Consider the following 22,602-nt stretch of genomic DNA (forward strand, 5'->3'; position numbering starts at 1 on the left):
AGTTGGTGTAACTGAGTCAGGTTTTTTAGGCCTCCTTGCTCACACACGCTTTTTCAGTTCTGCCCACACATTTTCTATAGGATTGAGGGCAGGGCTTTGTGATGGCCACTCCATCTTTGTTGTCCTTAAGCCATTTTGCCACAACTTTTGAAATATGCTTGGAGTCATTGTCCATAAGGAAGACCCATTTGCGACCAAGCTTTAACTTCCTGACTGATGTCTTGAGATGTTGCTTCAATATATCCACATACTTTTCCGTCCTCATGATGCCATCTATTTTGTGAAGTGCAACAGTCCCTCCTGAAGCAAAGCACCTCCTCAACATGATACTGCCACCCCCGTGCTTCACTGTTGAGATGGTGTTCTTCATCTTGCAAGCCTCCCCCTTTTCCTCCAAACATAACAATGGTCATTATGGCCAAACGGTTCTATTTTTGTTTCATCAGACCAGAGGACATTTCTCCAAAAAGTACGATCTTTGTCCCCATGTGCGGTTGCAAACCGTAGTCTGGCTGTTTTGGAGCAGTGGTTTCTTCCTTGCTGAGCGGCCTTTCAGGTTATGCCGCTATAGGACTCATTTTTACTGTGGCTATAGATACTTTTCTACCTGTTTCCTCCAGCATCTTCACAAGTTCCTTTGCTGTGGTTCTGGGATTGATTTGTACTTTTCGCACCAAAGTACGTTAATCTCTAGGAGACAGCGTCTCCTTCCTGAGCGGTATGAAGGCTGCGTGGTCCCATGGTGTTTATACTTGCGTACTATTATTTGTACAGATGAACGTGGTACCTTCAGGTGTTTTGGAATTGGCTCCCAAGGATGAACCAGACTTGTGGAGGTCTACAATTTGTTTTCTGAGGTCTTGGCTGATTTCTTTTGATCTTCCCATGATGTCAAGCGAAGAGGCACTGAGTTTGAAGGTAGTCTTTGAAATACATCCACAGGTACACCTCCAATTGACTTAAATGATGTTAATTAGCCTATCAGAAGCTTCTAAAGCCATGATATCATTTTCTGGAATTTTCCGAGCTGTTTAAAGGCACAGTCAACTTAGTGTATGTAAACTTCTGACCCACTGGAATTGTGATACAGTGAATTATAAGTGAAATAAACTGTAAACAATTGTTGGAAAAATTTGTGTCATGCACAAAGTAGATGTCCTAACCGACTTGACAAAACTATAGTTTGTTAACAAGACATTTGTGGAGTGGTTGAAAAACTAGTTTTAATGACTCCAACCTAAGTGTATGTGAACTTCTGACTTCAACTGTAATAATGCATTTGATTAAAATGCATTGCACTGTTCCAAACATGGCAACCCTGCTTACTATTAACAGTTTCTTTGGGGAATTGCCATGGCGAATTCTGAAGAAATCCAGAATATATATATAAATATAAACATGTAAACATTTGATAACGTCAGTGACAATTGGGAGAAACTGAGAAAGAGCTGCAATAAGCCAAGGATAAACTAATCTATACATTAGTCTAGCTTTTGTTAGTCTCACAATGTAGGCCTATATATTTTAAGTGAAAAGGATACAGAACAAGACAACTGAACAAATTATACATTCTTGTATTTATTGACCATTTCTGGATACAAATTGTCATAGGGCACAATAGAAATATAGACATTGTACATTTAAAAGAATGATCCCATCTCAACTTTGCATGAATTATTGTACATGGATGATGTTGGAACATAAGGACATCGTACATTGTCAAAATAGTTGCAGCTGTGATTGGATATATTTCATTACCGGAGTTCCACATGAACATGATACCCCTCAAATGGTACCCTATTCCCTATATAGTGCACTACTTTTGAACAGGGCTCTGGTCTAAAGTAGTGCACTATAAAGGGAATAGGGTGCCATTAGGGACTTATACATGGAAAAGAGCACGGTTCCAAAGCTGCACGAGGCCTACAAGGGAATTACAAGCTGGAGAGAACACCCAGTTTTTGTCACTAAACACACACATGACAACCTGAACCAAGCTAACATTTCAGTGCACCAGAAGTAAGATTTATTAAAAAGATAGAATACGCTGGCTAATCGACTACAGTCAGCGAACACAGTTTGCAAAACTGCCAGACCTCCCTGACTTTACACATCGGCTTAGTGACCTGTCTAAGCCAGGTTTAAAAACCGGGGGGGGGGGGGGGGGCAAATGAGCACACTTTCACTAGTAGCTAGGCAGTTGTCTTTAGAATACCAAGCTACAGTCAGATTAAAAAATACAGAAAATACACAGACTATGTAATACAAACATTTCTCAAACACTTGCCAGAGGTTACATTGTACATTTGAAACCAGTTGAAGAATGCAATATGGGAAACTTAAGTGAGTATGAGATTCTGGGCCTTGTCAGGCACAATGCAGTTTTACGGGTTTTTATAACTGAGTTTGTAGCAGCTTGTAGGTTTGAGGAGAGACCCAGTAACTGGACTGTGATCTAGAGATCCCTGACACTGAGAAACACAACGAAACAACAACAAAAAACAGTTATTCTAGAGTAGACAGCAGACACTGACTGTATCCTCACAGACAGAGCAGAGTATTTCAACATCCTGTACAAAGTGATGATGACACGGCCTTGGGCGTGTAAAGAGGTGAAATGGAATGATCAGCTATTATACAGACCCATTGGATAAAACAGTGCCAGAATAGTAACAATCCAGCTCCTAGTTTGGGCAACCACAGTTTGTTTCACCTAGAACTGACCAAGTGGCGATGGGTCGCAACAAGTACTGTAGACTGGAGGACCACATTAAGAGGAACAGCAGATGCCAGAGTTCAATAAAAGCTCCCTGGATTGATGGGAGTGTAGCTCCCCACTCAATGAATGCCTACCCACCCTTAAGCCATTATGACATTATTATGTTGAGTTTTCGTAGACGTCGAAGCAGCACAATTCCTCAGGTATTTGAGGGCACGTAATGACCCGGAGGAACATGATAAAAAACAATCAGTCTGATCAGATCTTTGATTAATAACAGTACACTTTAGTTTACACAAGCCTTTTCCAGTGGCGCCCCAAAGAGGCTATAGGGAGACAAGCACAAGTCACACCAGAGAGACTAGTAAGGGACAGCTTATTTTGGGTGGGAGGGAGGAACAATTCTGCACAATCAGGAGTAACAGGGAGATAGATGTCTACTACAGAGATTTACATGAATAACTTTTCTATAACCATATATTTAATGATCATACTGTATATCCTCGAGATCACTGGTAAGTAGGTGTAATGGATAGATTAACCACTTCACACTTAAAAAGCAAGTATAGGCAAAACTCACCTTTTGTCCAATAGAAAACCTGGAAATAAGTGTATATGCCATACCAGCTCAAGATACCGGTGTTAGGGAAAAAATAGTACCGCTAAGCTACAGTCCTTTGAAAGATGTGTGTCCAAAAACTCATCATCAGAGCATACTTTAGTCCAATATAAAAGACTTGCAATACCATGACATACCCACAGAGAAAGTGTTGTCTGTCACCTGTCCTGTGATTCTTTGAGATATATGCTTGTCGAGAAACATCCATTGGTTTTCCAGTGCATTTGCAGATAGAGGTTGGATGAACTGTGTTGTTGACCCTCCTTTGGCTAGAAGGCAAGAAAGTGAACAGTAGAACAGGGGTTGGAGTGGCACCAGTATTGGAGATTCAGTCCAGCTCTGGTTGACAGGAAGTCAGAATGTTGAGCGAGGTAGCAAGTTTACTGGTCTTCCTCCTCCTCTCCTTCTTCAGATGATGATTCCTTGGCTGTCTGTTCCTCCTTTTCCTGAAAAGACACCAAACACAGACCGGTCAACCCATGTTTCTCCTGGTTCACACCAACAACAAAACGGAATTGGATTAAATATACTCTTAAGTCACCAGCAGACAGTGCATTAATCTTTCAACTACAATAACTGATTTGCAATACAAACAACAGTATCTATTAGGAGTCAACTATACCTAATCGGGTCAAAGACTCACTCAAGACAAACATTTTCAGTGCATGTTTTATTCACAATTAACTTAACATACAATTGTGCAAAAAAAAATAGTAACGACAACAAAGGTTGGATGTGTAAATATGTAGAAAATAGTATATACATAATACGAAGCAGATACAATATGAATGAAGTAAAATGAAAGACCAACTGATCTGTGTTTCAGACAAGTAACAGTGGTTCACTCTAGTGCACCATCGACTCAATAAAAGCATGTCTGTAGGGCAAAGACACATTTTCTTTCTCTGTAAATAAAATGGCTGACAAAGTTTTCAACTTTGACAGTTCCTCAATAGCTCTATAACAGAACATACAGTTCAAGTCGAAAGTTTACATACACCTTAACCAAATACATTTAAACTCAGTTTTCATAATTCCTGACGTTTAATTCTAGTAAAAAATCCCTGTTTTAGTCCAGTTAAGATCACCACTTTATTTTAAGAATGTGAAATGTCAGAATAATAGTAGAGAGAATTATTTATTTCGGCTTTTATTTCTTTCATCACATTCCCAGTGGGTCAGAAGTTGACATACACTCAATTAGTATTCGGTAGCACTGCCTTTAAATTGTTTAACTGGGGTCAAACGTTTCTGGTAGCCTTCCACAAGCGTCCTACAATAAGTTGGGTGAATTTTGAATTTTGGCCCGTTCCTCCTGGCAGAGCTGCTGTAACTGAGTCAGGTTTGTAGGCCTCCTTGCTCGCACACGCCTTTTCAGTTCTGCCCACACATTTTCTATAGGATTGAGGTCATGACTTTGTGATGGTCACTCCAATACCTTGACTTTGTTGTCCTTAAGCCATTTTGCCACAACTTTGGAAGTGTGCTTGGGGTCGTTGTCCATTTGGAAGACCCATTTGCCACCAAGCTTTAACTTACTGATGTCATGAGATGTTGCTTCAATATATCCACATACTTTTCCGTCCTCATGATGACATCTATTTTGTGAAGTGCACCAGTCCCTCCTGCAGCAAAGCACCCCCACAGCATGCTGCCACCCCCGTGCTTCATGGTTGGGATGGTGTTCTTCGGCCTGCAAGCCTCCCCCGTTTTCCTCCAAACATATCGATGGTCATTATGGCCAAACAGTTCTACTTCTGTTTCATTGGACCAGAGGACATTTCTCCAAAAAAGTACAATCTTTGTCCCCACCCCCCCCCCCCCCCCCTCCAGCATCTTCACAAGGTCCTTTACTGGGATTGATTTGCACTTTTCGCACTAAAGTACATTAATCTCTAGGCGACAGAATGTGTCTTCTTCCTGAGTGGTATGATGGCTGCGTGGTCCCATGGTGTTTATACTTGTGTACTATTGTTTGCACAGATGAACGTGGTACTTTCAGGCATTTGGAAATTGCTCCCAAGGATGAACCAGACTCTACAAATTATTTTCTGATGTCTTGGCTGATTTCTTTTGATGTTCCCATGATGTCAATCAAAGAGGCACTTGAAGGTAGGCCTTGAAATACATCCATGGGTACACCTCCAATTGACTCAAATAATGTAAATTATCCTATCCGAAGCTTCTAAAGCCATGACACCATTTTCTGGAATTTTCCGAGCTGTTTATAGGCACAGTGTATGTAAACTTCTGACCCACTGGAATTGTGATACAGTGAATTATAAGTGAAATAATCTGTCTGTAAACAATTGTTGGAACAATTACTTGTGTCATGCACAAGGTAGATGTCTTGACTGACTTTCCAAAACTATAGTTTGTTAACAAGAAATGTGTGGAGTGGTTGAAAAACCGTTTTTAATGACTCCAACCTAAATGTATGTAAACTTCCGACTTCAACTGTACATAGTGATGCATAGCACGCCTTAATAAGTCTCTCAGTCCAGTGCAGGCTTGCCAAGAGTTCCTTGAGCTCTTTCTGCTGGCGCTCAATCAAGCCCGGGAGATATACAGACTTAAAACATTCGCACATCTCTGGCGTACAACTGACCACTAGTTGCATCCTAGTTTCCACCATATCCCTTGCATAAGAACTATTTACTAGCTTCCATCCCTCTTGCTCCAGCTCTTTGTCCTGACATAAATACAGAGCATGCATTTTGGCGCTGGCAAGACAACGCTCATATTTCTCCTCAGTCCCAGGTCTCCGCCAGTGTTTGTTCCCCCTTAAAGATAAATAAAGAGTCATGACAGGAGTTATCATGAAAGGATAGTTATCTACAGTTAAGGACAGCTAAAGGTTTAGGTTTAATCAACAACAAATTCAATACCACAAAACATCTAGTGAACACATTCCCCTTAATGCAAAACACAACTACTTCAAAACAAGCTAAACTATATTGTCATATATGTAAGTCTTAAATAGTTTTATTTTACATAGTGTTGTGTTTAGAGAATTCAACAATCGTTGCTTACCTCGTCCTTTCAGAATCGCATGAAGACGAGTCCCAGAGGTCAGCTTTAGGTCAAAATGTGTAAATTCCTCATCAGAACTAAACAATTCCTCATCAGAACTGTGTTTGTTGCAAGAAAGTCATCCTGAATGTTTCTTCAATGCAAGTTGTCTGGAATATTTATTGTTTCAAATTAAGCAATATACTCCAGGTGTAGTTGACTTCACATCTGGTTGTTGCAAACAGAAAAGGTTAAGTTGAATGTTTTAATTTGCACACAATAGCCACCATGTTTGTTTTGTTGGTGGCTGAATAGCAGTGGAAGATAAGTAGTAGACACTGAAACCCCTCCCCCAACTTAATTCAACCAATCACAGGGGTGGTGGGTTTGGAGTTCACCTGGAAAGAGTTTGCTAGGTTACAAAATTGTGTCTGTTTAGGACACGCCAGGGAACAGGACAGATGACGAGTTAGATTGTTCGTTGTACATCATTTTGTTTGTATGAACTAGCCATAAGCATTCTAACCGTTGGGATTTCTGGCAGCAGTGAGCATGTGGAGGGGAACCAAACAGTGGCGACTTAAAGGAAAAATCCATTCAAAAATGATTAGTCCACTGTTGATACAGTCCCAAAATGTTTTGCATGTCAGCAGTCAAGTTTTTTAGATGTTCAAGAAGCAAAGTGTCACTTATCACATTATCATGACTATGTGTTTTGCAGCACCATGATGATGCGTTTTGCAGCACCATGATGATGTGTTTTGCAGCACCATGATGATGTGTTTTGCAGCATCATAATAATGTGTTTTGCAGCACCATGATGATGCGTTTTGCAGCACCATGATGATGCGTTTTGCAGCACCATGATGATGTGTTTTGCAGCACCATGATGATGCGTTTTGCAGCACCATGATGATGCGTTTTGCAGCACCATGATGATGTGTTTTGCAGCACCATGATGATGCGTTTTGCAGCACCATGATGATGTGTTTTGCAGCACCATGATGATGCGTTTTGCAGCACCATGATGATGCGTTTTGCAGCACCATGATGATGTGTTTTGCAGCACCATGATGATGTGTTTTGCAGCACCATGATGATGCGTTTTGCAGCACCATGATGATGTGTTTTCCAGCACCATGATGATGTGTTTTGCAGCACCATGATGATGTGTTTTGCAGCACCATGATGATGTGTTTTGCAGCACCATGATGATGTGTTTTGCAGCACCATGATGATGCGTTTTGCAGCACCATGATGATGTGTTTTGCAGCACCATGATGATGTGTTTTGCAGCACCATGATGATGTGTTTTGCAGCACCATGCTGATGCGTTTTGCAGCACCATGATGATGTGTTTTGCAGCACCATGTTGATGTGTTTTGCAGCACCATGATGATGTGTTTTGCAGCACCATGATGATGTGTTTTGCAGCACCATGATGATGTGTTTTGCAGCACCATGATGATGCGTTTTGCAGCACCATGATGATGTGTTTTGCAGCACCATGATGATGTGTTTTGCAGCACCATGATGATGCGTTTTGCAGCACCATGATGATGTGTTTTGCAGCACCATGATGATGTGTTTTGCAGCACCATGATGATGTGTTTTGCAGCACCATGATGATGTGTTTTGCAGCACCATGATGATGTGTTTTGCAGCACCATGATGATGTGTTTTGCAGCACCATGATGATGTGTTTTGCAGCACCATGTTGATGTGTTTTGCAGCACCATGATGATGTGTTTTGCAGCACCATGATGATGTGTTTTGCAGCACCATGATGATGTGTTTTGCAGCACCATGATGATGTGTTTTGCAGCACCATGATGATGTGTTTTGCAGCACCATGTTGATGTGTTTTGCAGCACCATGATGATGTGTTTTGCAGCACCATGATGATGTGTTTTGCAGCACCATGATGATGTGTTTTGCAGCACCATGATGATGTGTTTTGCAGCACCATGATGATGTGTTTTGCAGCACCATGATGATGTGTTTTGCAGCACCATGATGATGTGTTTTGCAGCACCATGATGATGTGTTTTGCAGCACCATGATGATGTGTTTTGCAGCACTATGTTGATGTGTTTTGCAGCACCATGATGATGTGTTTTTCAGAATCATAATGTGGAACATGAAACTTTGCTTCTTGAAAGTCCAATATCTTGAAAACGTAGCTAATAACATGCAAAACATTATGGAACTGTAATAACAGTGGACCGATGAAAAAAGGGTTTTTCATTTAGGAGTGTGTCAGGGTCAAGGGACATTACTGAGAGAGGCATTAGTTAACCATAATATTAAAACCTATGATAATCTTACCTCCTTCTTAGGTCTTCCCCTGCGTTTCATCCCTGCAGTTGAGGCTGCTGGTGTCTTCTGTAGAAACCGAGGGAAGAAAAACAAACAATTAATCTAACTGCACAGAAAACTGCTAATCTACTGTCACTAGAGGGCACTAATACTACTATAAGAAAGCAGATGGCTTGAGGGCATCAGGTTCATTGGCTATTATCTTGAAAGCTGACAGGAACTGCACACAGGGCACTCCAGTTCGCTGGCCACCTGGTCTGGGGCTCAGAGACAGCTGGTGAAACTGGGCAAGAAGAAACAAGCCCACTTCAGATCTATCCTTGAACCTAAACACACATGCATGCTTACACATATATCCCTTCCCTGAGCCCACTTCAGATCTATCCTTGAACCTAAACACACAGTCATATATGCACATATATCCCTTCCCTTAGCCCACTTCAGATCAATCCCTGAACCTAAACACACATGCAAATATACACATATATCCCTTCCCTGCACATACACATAGACACACCAACACACAGTGCTTAGAGGAGCGTGGGGGTTGGGGCGAGGAATAGAACTCGCCTGTTGCTATGGTGACAACGGGGAGAAAAAAACTAGGGATGTGTGTTCTGGGGGGGGGGGGGGGGGGGGGGGGGGTGTAATGTCAGCTTGGAAACAGTCTTGCAGCCTGCTGCACCTGCACCACACTGTGCATGACAAGCTACAGGAAGCTGGAGGACAGGAAGCCAGGGGGAAGTATTAACTCAAAACTGAGTGTTTCTTCAAGCAGCCAGTAAACCAAGATCTTAGAAAGGGAAGCTATGGTCCTGTTATTTTTTACGCTTGAGGCGAGAAGGGACAAAACGTACAGTTAACGTATAAATCGTACTTAACAACAGGACATCCTTTGAAACTAATGAGGTTAGCTCCCCTTGTGATAACAAAATCATCATCAACCGTCATAGGGACATGAAAATTACTTTGTGCTTGACTATGAGGATGAGGTTGAAAACTCAGGTAATATCAAGTTAAAACCATAGGGGCAGCTATAGGAGCTTGTGACAGCTGCTCCATCTGACCCTAATGGTAACCTGTGGTCAACAGGGGCCTGCGGGTTCTGGCAGGATAACTGCTAAGCGTAAGTGACAGTAGCAGGTCACATTCACTCAGTTGTGTAAAAATAGGGCTACCAAATTGCCTTACCTTGCCCTTGGTGACAGTCTTGTTCTTGCTGCCTTTTGGCCTTCCCCTGGGCCTCTTTGGGGTAGGGGACCCACTGGGCTCCTGGCAGAAAAATATGGGAAATGGTCAGGCGGACAGCACAACATTACAGCCAAAGATGAAAACATGTAAATGGCGGTTCTATAGTTGTTGCATCCCAAGGTTTGACACTATGGGCGCAACAATAAATTAAGTGTATTTTTTGGAGGGCAAACACAACAGGGTATATGATGTGAAGCACACACCTTCTTAAATTGAATACTTTATTATTCAAGACACAAAGAGTGTGCTGTTCAAGGTCAGTGCAACTCACACCCGTTGCTACTTTAGGACTAACAGGTGGTCACAGTCACAGGCTGCCAAGTTCTATTTACTGTAACAAGCTCTAGAGAAATGACAGTGGTTTAAATCAAACCATACAATAAGAGTATGTATGTAGGAAGTAGTGGCTTACTATAACCCAACAATAATATAGCTTTATGAAGACCAGTGAAGACTGCTACGGGAAAACATTGCTTCTACTTTGCTTACATAAACCGATCAGTTAGAAGCAGAGGTAAGAGTATGTGGGTTACTACTGGTTTAAGGGGTTCAGGTTACATATCACGGACAACCTGCCAGAACACATGATGACCATTACAGATGTACACAGCCATGGTTGGTGGGGGGGCCTTAGTTTTTCCTCTGCAGGCAAACTCCAGGGCCTACACATGATCTACCATACACAGAGAAAGTAATGTTGTGTTATAAAGACACTTACATCAGAACCACTTTTCACCGGTGGCTGTTTTCTTGGCCTTCCACGTCCCCTCTTCTCTGCTCCCTCTTTTGTTGAGATGGTGCCCTTATCACTCATGTTGAGGTGTAATCCTAAGAATAATAATAATAGTGTCTATTTTCACAATGCATGTAAATTCCATATACTACAATCTCTATTGTTGTATGTAAAACTGACACTTTACCGTAGGGTCCTTTAATAGTGTTATTACATAGTAAGTACAGTGACATAAGCATTTGACACGTCCCAATGTATTTGCAGCACTATTTGTGTCTCATCTGTGCTGCATCCGTGGACTACTGATAAATAAACGGGGTGACATCAACCGGTTGTGTATAACACTACATACAGACGGAGTCCGCGCACAATGGAGACAGTCTACCAAGGAAATCTTTATTTAAGCGAAAACAATGTGATGAATGCAATTGACACAATTCAAGAACTGCACAAATAGTAATAACTTAGAAATGCAAACTGCATGCGAGGATACAGCAGAGTGAAATGTCCTAGTTTGGTATAGGCTGAATGTTTAAAACCCAGTCGCTACGGGTGCCCCGTTGCTCCATCAAGCACAATACGCAAACGAAAACAAAAAGAGGAATATTCAATCGGAATAAGACTGTATGCAATATCGTTATTTTAGTCCACAAAATGTTATCGAATCACATTTACAACATTTACGCTTCCAGCCTATCGAATCCTATGTCAAAATAGAATGAAAACGTGACCGACTGCAAGGTCAGTTTTGTGTTCGTTGCAATAGGTTGGATTGCTCCTACCTTGATCCCTTGAAGATTATGGCCCTCCGCCGAATTAGAACGAATGGTTCACCCACAAACCATTCGCTTGTTTTACCGGTTAAATCCTTTAGCTAAAACTCTTGTTTTATTCGACAGAGACTCGGCTACACAAAATCCGCCCCTTTATATTCCAGTGTGCAGCACAGCAAATAGACGTATGCTATAGAAGATAATCCCTAGACAAGAGTAAGTAAGTACAAAATACTGTAGGATTGTTTAAAATTACCTTATTTAAAATGAAGCAGGCGAAAGTGCAGATCCAAAGCGTGCTAAAAATAGATGTCTGTCTTTCCCCAAGATAAAGAAAATGCGCCAGTCTCAAGGAGTTTAGGGCAATTTAAAGAGGCGTCCTCACAGGAGCTATAACATTGGAGGGCGGAGATATGATAAGTGGGCCACCATCATCAACCCAACACCCCAGCCCCTTCATCCATCCCCAACCCCCATTCACATCCAGATGTATTGTTTCAGCGTCCAGGTGGCTAACCTGTAGTCTGACATTTCTTTATGCCTTTAATCCTACAGCCAGGTAAAAGCTACAGTCTGTAGTGTTCCCACAGCAATATTAAACAATGAAATATCTCCCTTGGTTTGAAAGAAATTATGTACCTTGAAATCACGTTTTTAAAAAGTAGTATTGTAAATTGGCCTAGTAGGCTTGTTGCCTATCACATTTAGCATGTTCTCCATTTATAAAATAAAAAATGGTGTCCCACTCTTTGAGTGTATCTATACATTAAGGAGTTTGCTTTAATAGTGTGGTTAATGGTTTCAATTCATTCAGGACTGTGTGCCATTTTTAAAAATTCATTTTTGTTTGGCCATATAGCTTAAGGATTCATATTATGAGCTATAAACTTGGCTTAAGGTGTGTTCTGTGAACTGTAACAAGATGTTTAAATATATGAGATAGACAAGCTAGATAAGAAAACATGAAATGAAAAGAAACAAAGGAAACCTCTGTCTGTTATCAGATAGATTATGTTTACTGGCGTGGTTACTGCATGACGTAACTGCCGCCGTAGTGTATGCATAGTCACCCTCCTCCATTGGTAGACCTCTCGACTAGACCTATAGCTTTACTTGAATGTAAATCTCCCCCCCAACCTGGAGTTGATGGGTTCACAATGCATGTGAGAGAGATAGGTGTCAAACCATTAACTGATGTCCCATTGGAATACACCTTTTTAACAGCAAATGGCTCCATATCCCAAACTCTGCCCAAACATAGAATAAGGGACAGATGACAAGGAGCCATCTACTGTGGTGAAATGTATTACACCTTGCCGCCTTTCCCCCAGACACACACCTCCCATCCTCCTAAGCCGGAACAGGAACACTTCCCAATCCCCCCCGCTCAACAAATGCTTTCCATGTGCCTGCTAGGCTGCTATATTGTTATCTTTGGTTCCATCTGACTGTCTAGGACTCAGTTTCACACCAATAAGCACACATAAAACAAAACAATTATTACTGGAATGTACATTTGCTTAAATGTACTATGTGTTGCTCAAGTAGTCATTTTAAAGAAACAGTGAACAGTGAAGTAAAATGTAATAATGCAGTAATTACAACCACCAGTGTGATATGTTTATTTAGCAATTGACACATTATTGAATCATTTCAATAACAGCTGGTACAACTGAAACATTACAACAAAACAAAAAGCAGTTTCACAGGATACTTTTAACACATTTTCTGACCCAGTTTCAATTTGTTTTTAAAAGTATCTTGTTGAAAGAAATTGTGTTAGTTTCAAATGTAAATAGTTAGGTGAACAAAAGAGTTAGGTAAATAGAGATTTTAGTTTATGGTGAATTGAGTTAGTACAGGGGCTTCAGAGTATGAGCCTGTGTGTACAGTATCTGGTGAGATATACCGTGTATGTATACTACAGTACATGGTGGACAAATAGGATGAGTGGGTAATGGGGGAGACTAGATGGGGAATGAATGGAGAGAAGTTCTCTTTTTCTGAATGGATCAAATGTTCTGCTCAGCATGTGCTTGCCTGGCACGCCAGCTCCCCCTCTCACTCTATTCATTTCCTTCCTCTCTTTTTTCCCCCCAGTCCCCCTAACTCATCCACCCACAACCCCCCCATCCTCCCCAAGCCTCTGCCATGCTCTCTATACTGATGAGCACAGGGCAACCAGCCCAGTGAGTGTGTGTCTAAGGAATGTCCTCCACCCAAAGATTGGATGAGCCTTGCTGCTTAAAGACTCACTATTTCTTTACCTTTCCTGTTGAAAAACAATATCCCACGTATAAATACAATAATGTTGACACTTAAGTGTGAACACATATGTTTTGAGAAAATGGTTATTATTTTTATTTTTTTTACTTCATGGAGTAAGCCAATTCAAGGAGTTGGTCTGATGTCATCGGCCTCCCCCTTGCTAGAGGAACAATAGAGAACAAAAGAGGAAAGGCCCTAGCTGTTAGCTGCTACCATAGACGTCCAGTTAGCAATTGCACTAACGCTAGTTAGCAACTTCCTTAAACTGCACGAAGAGTTGCAGAGACATACAATTCCACGAGTTCATCTGACTCTGGGGATGTAGATATTGCCAAAATCCTGAAGTATCCCTTGAAGTAAATCAGGTGATAAATGAGCTGAAAAGAAGACTGGAGTTGGACTTTAAAAAACTTTTCCCCAGTAAAGTATTTAAAATACATACCCCAAATAGTATTTCACCGCAAGTAGACAACACCTGTATTCTAAATTGTGAGTTGGGTTGCAGTAAAAAGCAGTCTGTTGACAGTTAACACTCAAGCTTGAATATAAATACTTTAATTTCAATGGATAAATAATCATGCATAATTCAGCATTACAAAGTGATAAGGAAACTCCCCTAATTGCAGTTGAACTAAAAACAAATGGCTTTCTTATCACCAACCACAAAAGGCTGCAAAACATTCCAGTTAAAATTCAGCAAAAACACTAAATGAAACACACCAAAAAGCCAATCACCTCCATTCCAGACTTAAAGCACTCTCTGGAGAACCGTCTCCTGGCATGTGGACGATCACAGGCAGTTCTAGGCTATGGGAGTCCTAATAAACTCTGGGGGGGTCTTGGCCCACTTTGGCATGCTAACCCCCTTTCTCCTATATTTCTTCCTCCTTTAGGCTCTGTGCAAACCACAGAGCTCTGCAGCCAAACTGACTAACAGATGTGGACCAAAACATCCTATTCCTGCCTGCGCCTGGGTTTCCCCCTGCGTGTGCGGCTAGTATTGGCCCAGGCTGGATCTGGAAATGACTCATACTACGCACACACTTGTCCTGTAAGAGGGAAATACAGAAAGAGGGAGGGAGAGCGAGAAGGAGTGAGAGAAAGGGATAAAGAGAGAGAGAAGAGGGAGACATATAAACATACACTTAGCACAGTTGTCCAGACAGGACCTCAGGAGGGGTGAACGAGGGAACAGGGCATGCAGAGGCAAGGCAAGGTGGGTGGGGATGGAAGAGAGTGTCATTTTTCTAAGCGGAAGGGGCGGGTGGAGGTGAGGTGGCAACGGATGGTGGCTGATTCACTGAAGTTCATGATGAGTAATGGCTGACTCACACAAACACAGGAAGTGGCGCGTGCTGCTCATTTAATGAATAAAGTGCTGGTATTTATTTGAAACTGAAATAACATATCGCACTACCTAATTTCACCGTGATGCATCATTCGGAAAAATAATTTCCTGTGCGAGTCAGAGCTCCACTTTAATTTTCACATCCTGAACCCTCTAGGTAAGGATCCTCTGGGTGACATTCCTGGGTCAGACTTTGGCGCCATTTAGGCATAGCCCTCCCTACATCTAATGCCCTTCATTATGCAAAGGCTGTAATTGACAAAACTTTACAATAAAATTGGGTTGAAACCTTTCTGATGTAAGTATAATAACAGGAATAACAAAATGCATCTTTGAATGTAAAATGGAATTTGAATTGCATTAAAATCTCAACGCCTATACCAAATCAACCCCTGCCCATCCTCTACCCTTCTATGCACTATGGTAGATCTGAAAGGATTGGATACATGTAAGCAATATGTAGTATTGGGGAGTAATGACCTACATGTAGCTCAACTAGTCATTTAATGACATTTGCAGAAACTTGGTGGTTGTTGAGCTAAAATGACATTTTGGTAGTGTTTTCAGTATTTCATGACTTTTTTTTTGCCATGCAGCGATGTAGCTAACTACTGAAACCACACACTAATTTTTTAGCAAAAATAAAATAAAATATGGGTGAAGTAGGCAATCATTTATTTGCATTTCCGGCATCAGGCCTGCTTAATTCTCACTTGAAACCAGTGAAGGCTGCTGAGGGGAGGACGGCTCACAATAATGGCTGCAATGGAGTAAATGAAATGGTATCTAACACATCAAATATGTGGTTTCCATGTGGTTGATATCACTCCATTGACACCATTTCAGCCATTTCTATGAGCCTTCCTCCCCTCAGCAGTCTCCACTGCTTGAAACATAGTTTTTGTGTTTAATGGGCTAAATTACACATTCTGTTAACATCTGTCTCCAGAGTGATATGTTTTAATCTATGACATTTCAGATTTCGATATGATAATTTATCACAAAGTAGTTTGAATGTGGTGAACTATTTTTCAAAGAAACTTTAGTTAAGTAAACTATATTTAGCTTTAGTGTATAGCTTAACTTCTTCCAGCATGAAGTAATTGCTAGCTTGGTAAATTATATTTTCAGAGTAGCTTAACCCAACACTGGCAATATGGCAGACATTCTACTGACCCTATCAGAGGCCATGGTGGAACTATTAGCATATTGCTTATACAATCCTTTCAGATCTATAGAAATACATACACTACATAACCAAAAGTATCGTCGAACATGCTCGTCGAACATCTCATTCCAAAATCATGGGCATTAATAGTGAGTTGGTCCCCCCCTTTGCTGCTATAACATCCTCCACTCTTAGAGGAAGGCTTTCAACTAGATGTTGGAACATTGCGGCGGGGACTTGCTTCCATTCAGTCACAAATGCATTAGTGAGGTCGGGTACTGATGTTGGGTGATTAGGTCTGGTTCGCAGTCTGAGTTACAATTCATCCCAAATGTCTTTGATGGGGTTGAGGTCAGGGCTCTGTGCAGGCCAGTCAAGTTCTTCCTCACCAATCTTAACAAGCCATTTCGGTGTGGACCTTGCTTTGTGCAAGGGGCATTGTCATTTGGGCCTTCCCCAAACTGTTGCCACAAAGATGGAAGCACAGAATTGTCTAGAATGTCATTGTATGGTGTAGCATTAAGATTTCCCTTCACTGGAACTAAGGGACCAAGTCCGAACAATGAAAAACATCCCCAGACCATTATTCCTCCTCCACCAAACTTTACAGTTGGTACTATGCATTGGGGCAGGTAGCGTTCTCCTGGCATCTGCCAAAATCAGATTAGTCCTTAGGACTGCAAGATGGTGAAGTGTGATTCATCACTCCAGAGAATGCATTTTCACTGCTTCAGAATCCAATGGCAGTGAGCTTTACACCACTCCAGCTGATGCTTGGCATTGGGCAAGGTGATATAGGCTTGTGTGCGGCTGCTTGGCCATGGAAACCCATTTCATGAAGCTCCCGGTGAACAATTCTTGTGCTGCATTGGATAGTGAGTGTTGCAACCGAGGACAGACAATTTTTACGCGCTATGAGCTTCAGCACTCAGCGGTCACATTCTGTGAGCTTGTGTGGCCTACCACTTCACGGGTTGTTGCTTCTAGACATTTTCACTTCACAATAACAGCACTTACAGTTGACCAGGGCAGCTTTAGCGGGGCAGAAATTTGACAAACTGACTTGTTGGAAAGATGGCATCCTATGACATTGACGGGGTGGCAGGTAGCCAAGTGGCTAGAGCGTTGGACCAGTAACCAAAAGGTTGCTGGATCAAATCCCCAAGCTGACAAGATAAAAATCTGTTGTTCTGCCCCTGAACAAGGCCACTGTTCCCCGGTAGGCCGTCATTGTAAATAAGAATTTGGTCTTAACTGACTTGCCTAGTTTTAAAAAATTATATTGCCACATTGAAAGTCACTGAGCTCTTCAGTATGGGTCATTGTACTGCCAATGTTTGTCTATAGAGATTTCATGGTTGTGTGCTCGATTTTATACACTTTCAGCAACGGGTGTGGCTGAAATAGCCAAATCCACAAATTTGAAGGGGTGTTCACATGCTTTTGGCCATGTAGTGTACATGGCTGAGTAAGGGCTTGAGTCTGGCACCGTCTTGTGGACGTAGTAGCACAGTGGGAAGCAAGACATTTTAGGACCCTTGTAGGTATAAAAATATATATATATATATATTTGATAAAATATTGAATTTGTCCCATATGAACGCACCGAATAACACATTAATAAATGGCACAACAGACAGTCAAAGAGCGATCAAATGTGATGAAAATCTGCGAATACTTGACCAAGGAAATATTTTTGGTTGGTATCAGGGAATTTAAAACAGTTGGGAAGGAAGACATTGAAAACCGGATTAAGTGAATTAGCAGCAAATATGTTAAACGAGAAACTAATAAGCATGGAGAGCCTCACAAATTTGACAAAATATAATATGTCTAATATAGTTATTTATTTACTTTCGTAGCTCTTATGCCAAAATAATACCTTTTTAACTGCCCTCCAAGTTAAACTGGAATTTAGATCGAAAGGATTTTACAAATGTGATTGGTTGTTGAATATAACATTGGTTTACATATCACATGCGCTGCACAGAATATCAGATCTCAACAACGAATGGAGAAGTGTTTAATTACATCACCAGTTTCATCCTTATGATTTATATATTTTTAAAAGAGCAACGTGACTGCAAACAGAGATCTGCACATAATGACGAGATGCGCATGTCTCCGCCCTAACAAGGAGTCGTCGTCACAAAGGCGGTCGAAAAGTTTAGGTCTAAAATAAACACAGAGAAAATCATTGGGTTTATTTTGGACAGATTTTGTCGAGAGAAACTTTTCGCTTCGCCTCGTGCGCTCTGCTGCAAAAGAGACAGGCTGGAATGCCTGACTGAAATACGAAACAAATGCAATTTTTTTGGTAAAAATAAATAAAATGTAGGACATTGTTTGTTTGCTGGACAAAGGGCCCGCACAATCCGGGACATGTGTTTACCCTAACCAGCACCGGGTTACCTTCAGACGAGTCCCGCGACACTTTTAGGGGTCATAGAGTAAAACGTGTTCGTGACAATCTCATATTTTCAGAGTGGTAATATTAGTTTGTAGCCCAAATGGTTCGGATGCTTTAATTGAAATTACGTGGAAACAATGTTGATTCAACCAGCGTGTGCCCAGTGGGATTGTTGTGAATATCTCTCTTCACCAACAATCTCTGCAACCTTCCTCCTCCATGCCATTGCCGTCTGATTTTATCTCTGTATTCTAGCAAAGCAACATCATATGGTATTGGAAAACCAGACATGGCCAAAAGAATCACCCTGATTAACTCTAATGACTGTTTATTTTATTTTTATTATATAACCAAAAAAATATTACATTTTATTTGGAATGGAAAACCAGACAAAATTAAACTGGCCTATTTATATGTAGCTTGTTTTTGGTCGCAGGTTCTGGAATTGCTGAAGAATTGCAACATTTACCTGGAGCTAACTCTGCAAATAGCACTGCTGGGTGATTTAAAAAGTCATAGTCAACCGATCAATAATATAATACTCTAACAAAAATATTTTTATTTGATTTATAATCTGTAGAAACTATGATAATAGAAAGGTTCAGAACTTTTGTAAAACATCACAGCTGAAAAATATATGGCAAATAGAAATCCAAACTATATGGTATTCAGAGATAGATGGGAGGGGTCGAGGAGAGCTGAATGGTGGGATCAAAAAACGCCCCCCAAAAACAAGATAGATTACTAATGTATAATATACTGTGTCCGTAAAATGTACAGTGCATTTGGAAAGTATTCAGACCACTTGACTTTTTACACATTTTATTATGTTACAGCCTTATTCTAAAATAGATGACATTGTTTTTCACCCTCATCAATCTACACACAATACCACATAATGACAAAGCAAAACAGGCCTTTAGACATTTTTTGCAAAATATATTTTTTTTAAACACGTAAATATCACATTTACATACTGTATTCATACCCTACTCAGGACTTTATTGCTGCCACCACCATGCTTCACCGTAGGGATGGTGCCAGGTTTCCTCCAAACGTGACGCTTGACTTTCAAGCCAAAGAGTTCAATCTTGGTTTTGTCAGACCAGAAAATCTTGTTTTGCATGGTCTGAGAGTCCTTTGGGCGCCTTTTGGAAAAACTCCAAGCGGCTGTCATGTGCCTTTTACTGAGGAGTGGCTTCCGTCTGGCCACTCTACCATAAAGGCCTGATTGGTGGAGTTCTGCAGAGATGGTTGTCCTTCTGGAAGGTTCTCCCATCTCCACAGAGGAAATCTGGAGCTCTGTCAGAGTGACCATCGGGTTATTGGTCACCTCCTTGACCAAGGCCCTTCACTGCCGATTGCTCAGTTTGGCCAGGTGGCTAGCTCTAATAGAGTCTTGGTGGTTCCAAACTTCTTCCATTTAAGAATCATGGATGCCAATGTGTTCTTGGGGACCTTCAATAATGCAGAAATGTTTTGGTACCCTTCCCCAGATCTGTGCCTCGACACAATCCTGTATCGGAGCTCTAAGTACAATTCCTTTGACCTCATGGCTTGGTTTTTGCTCTGACATGCACTGTCCACTGTGGGACCTTATCCAGACAGGTGTGTGCCTTTCCAAATCATGTCTAATGAATTGAATGTACCGCAGGTGGACTCCAATCAAGTTGTAGAAACATCTCAAGGATGATCCAAGGAAACAGCATGCACCTGAGATCAATTTCGAGTCTCCTAGCAAAGGGTCTGAATATTTATAATAAGGTTTTTTATTTATTTGTAATCAATTTGCAAACATTTCTAAAAAACTGTTTTCTGTTTGTAGATTGACGTGGAAAAAGTTAAGGGGTCTGAATAGTTTACGAATGCAGTCTTTGTGTAAATGTTTTGCAACATGGCCGGTGAGGTATACAGGTTGCTGCCATTACTCTACAGAGATACTGGATATAATGACAAGACGCTTGTGTCTCCGCCCTAACAATGGGATTCATTGTCCACAGAGCGGGACGTCAAGCGGGACGTCCTGCCCATTCCTCTATATATGTATATTTTTTTACCTTTATTTAACTAGGCAAGTCAGTCAGGGGCAGTACGACAGATTTGTACCTTGTCAGGTCGGGTGTTTGAAGTTGCAACCTTCCGGTTACTAATCCAACGCTCTAACCACTAGGCTACCCTGCCGCCCTATATGTGTTGGTGGATACATCTCGTTATTTTAAGTCTTTTTTAAATACTAAATGAATAACAGCCTGTATTCAATGGAGAGTGATGTGCTACGCTAGCCTCATGAATACCCAATGACCGTCTCGAATCTCAATAGGACCATATGAAGTGTTTTTTTCTCAAAGTATCCGGGATGTCACATGCATCACACTTATATCAGTACACTCGTAACAACCGAAGCATTTCAAAACTTCTATTAGATCAAAAAGCCTCACGTATCAAAATAGCAATTCATTTTTATTTTGACTAAATTCAACACTCTCTCATTGCCCCCATACTAAAACTCTCCACTTGCGTAATAATTCATTATCTGCTTAACTCGGACAGATTTTGGATGGAGTAAACCCTCTTGCTTCGCCTCTTCCTCTCTGAATAGAGAGAGTGACTGGAGACAGACATACTAGAGTGCTCTTTACATGAACTCCAGCAGAGGGTAGTCTTGCCTTGATAAAGATTGTGTGATCAGTTTTGCAGCTGGATTCGTGTGATTAGGGAAGCCCTTAGGCCTAAATAAAAAATTTTTTACATTAAAAATACAAAAACAATAAAACAACAACAAAAAATTGTGCTGAGGAAAATTAATCACACCTTAACCTGCATTTGTTGTGGCACCGGCACTATTGCAAAATTTACATGACCTTCAGTTTTGTGAAAATCTTCAACACCTTTGAAACTACAATCAAGGGCCAAATAAAGTAATCTGTTTATCTAGGCTAAATTACTTTGAGCCAGTCTACAGCAAACCCAGGGAGGGATTTGGAACTCAGACAACATCAATGACTCTGATGAGTTTATGTTCAGCTCTGTTTGTAGCTTTAATGGATGAGAGTCACCTTGGCGACAGTACATCTGGAGTTTTAGAATTCCTCCTCTCCTTCTCACCTGATTGATCGAAGGTGAGAGGGTGCCCGCCTGTCGCCTCCCTCCGTGGCAGCTGTAGACACAGGGGAGGGAGGGGGTGGTGGTAATGTGCTGCATCGGTGCTGCTGGTTACTTACTGACGCAGTTCGTGCTCAGATTTATCATAACCTTCTGTCTGTTCTGGTAGAAGATAAAGGCTATCTCTACAGAGGGCTGTGATAAGACACATTTGAGCCCGACTCAACAGCATAGTGATACATGGTATACAAATATGTTTTACAAAGTGACTGAGTTGCAGGTGCAACTTTTAACATTTGTTCCTCTGCATTGAAATCCCTGCAAACAAAGTAGAGGAGGGGTGAATATCTAAACACACAGTAATACTGGAGTTCCTCCAAATGCAGATAAGGAAGGTTGGCAGACACTTCCTCCTTTCTTTTGGTCTGAAGAGGCACTCTGTCTGGGAAAGAGAAGAACTTCAATCACAAGCTGAAGTCAATACACTTTTCCTTTACTGGCATCAATCGTGAGGAGATTGCCAAGTGTAGTATGGACACTCCCAAGAAATCCAGCTGTAATCATCAGGCCAGTGTCTGGAGTGATATCAGTTGTCAGAACAGACCCCCCCCCCCCCGACACCAGGCAGCCGGTCTCTAGCCTTGACCACATCACAGTGGTGCTCTATTCCCTACATAATGTACTACTTTGGGCCCTATGGGCCCTGGTCAAAAGTAGGGTACTATTTGAGGAATAGGGTGCCATTTGGGACGTAACCCTGGACCCTGGTGTCGGATTGCTGTCTATTGATGAATGTTTAGGGTTTCTGTCTGAAAACAGACTGTGGTGCTACTGCCTGGCCTGCAGGGCTCTGGGCAAGACGGATGGCTATATTTGTAAT

At 41.4% G+C, this 22,602-nt stretch overlaps 1 protein-coding gene across 2 annotated transcripts; it reads right to left on the reverse strand.

The window, feature by feature from the left end:
* Positions 1–1,558: 1,558 nt before the first annotated feature.
* On the reverse strand, positions 1,559–11,840 carry LOC110532429 (high mobility group protein HMG-I/HMG-Y). Of its 2 annotated transcripts, none has more exons than XM_036988392.1 (5): positions 11,683–11,840; positions 10,639–10,748; positions 9,861–9,941; positions 8,679–8,735; positions 1,559–3,784 (listed from the first exon to the last, which is right to left on the reverse strand). In XM_036988392.1, the coding sequence occupies exons 2-5, from the start codon at positions 10,732–10,734 to the stop codon at positions 3,719–3,721; spliced, it is 300 nt and encodes a 99-aa protein (XP_036844287.1). In that variant the 5' UTR covers positions 10,735–10,748; positions 11,683–11,840; the 3' UTR covers positions 1,559–3,718. The 2 variants fall into 2 exon arrangements, with proteins under 2 accessions (XP_036844287.1, XP_036844288.1); XM_036988393.1 differs by lacking the exon at positions 11,683–11,840 and adding an exon at positions 11,436–11,637.
* Positions 11,841–22,602: the final 10,762 nt, after the last annotated feature.

The sequence above is a fragment of the Oncorhynchus mykiss genome, chromosome 9, assembly GCF_013265735.2.
Source record: "Oncorhynchus mykiss isolate Arlee chromosome 9, USDA_OmykA_1.1, whole genome shotgun sequence".
Classification (NCBI taxonomy): domain Eukaryota; kingdom Metazoa; phylum Chordata; class Actinopteri; order Salmoniformes; family Salmonidae; genus Oncorhynchus; species Oncorhynchus mykiss.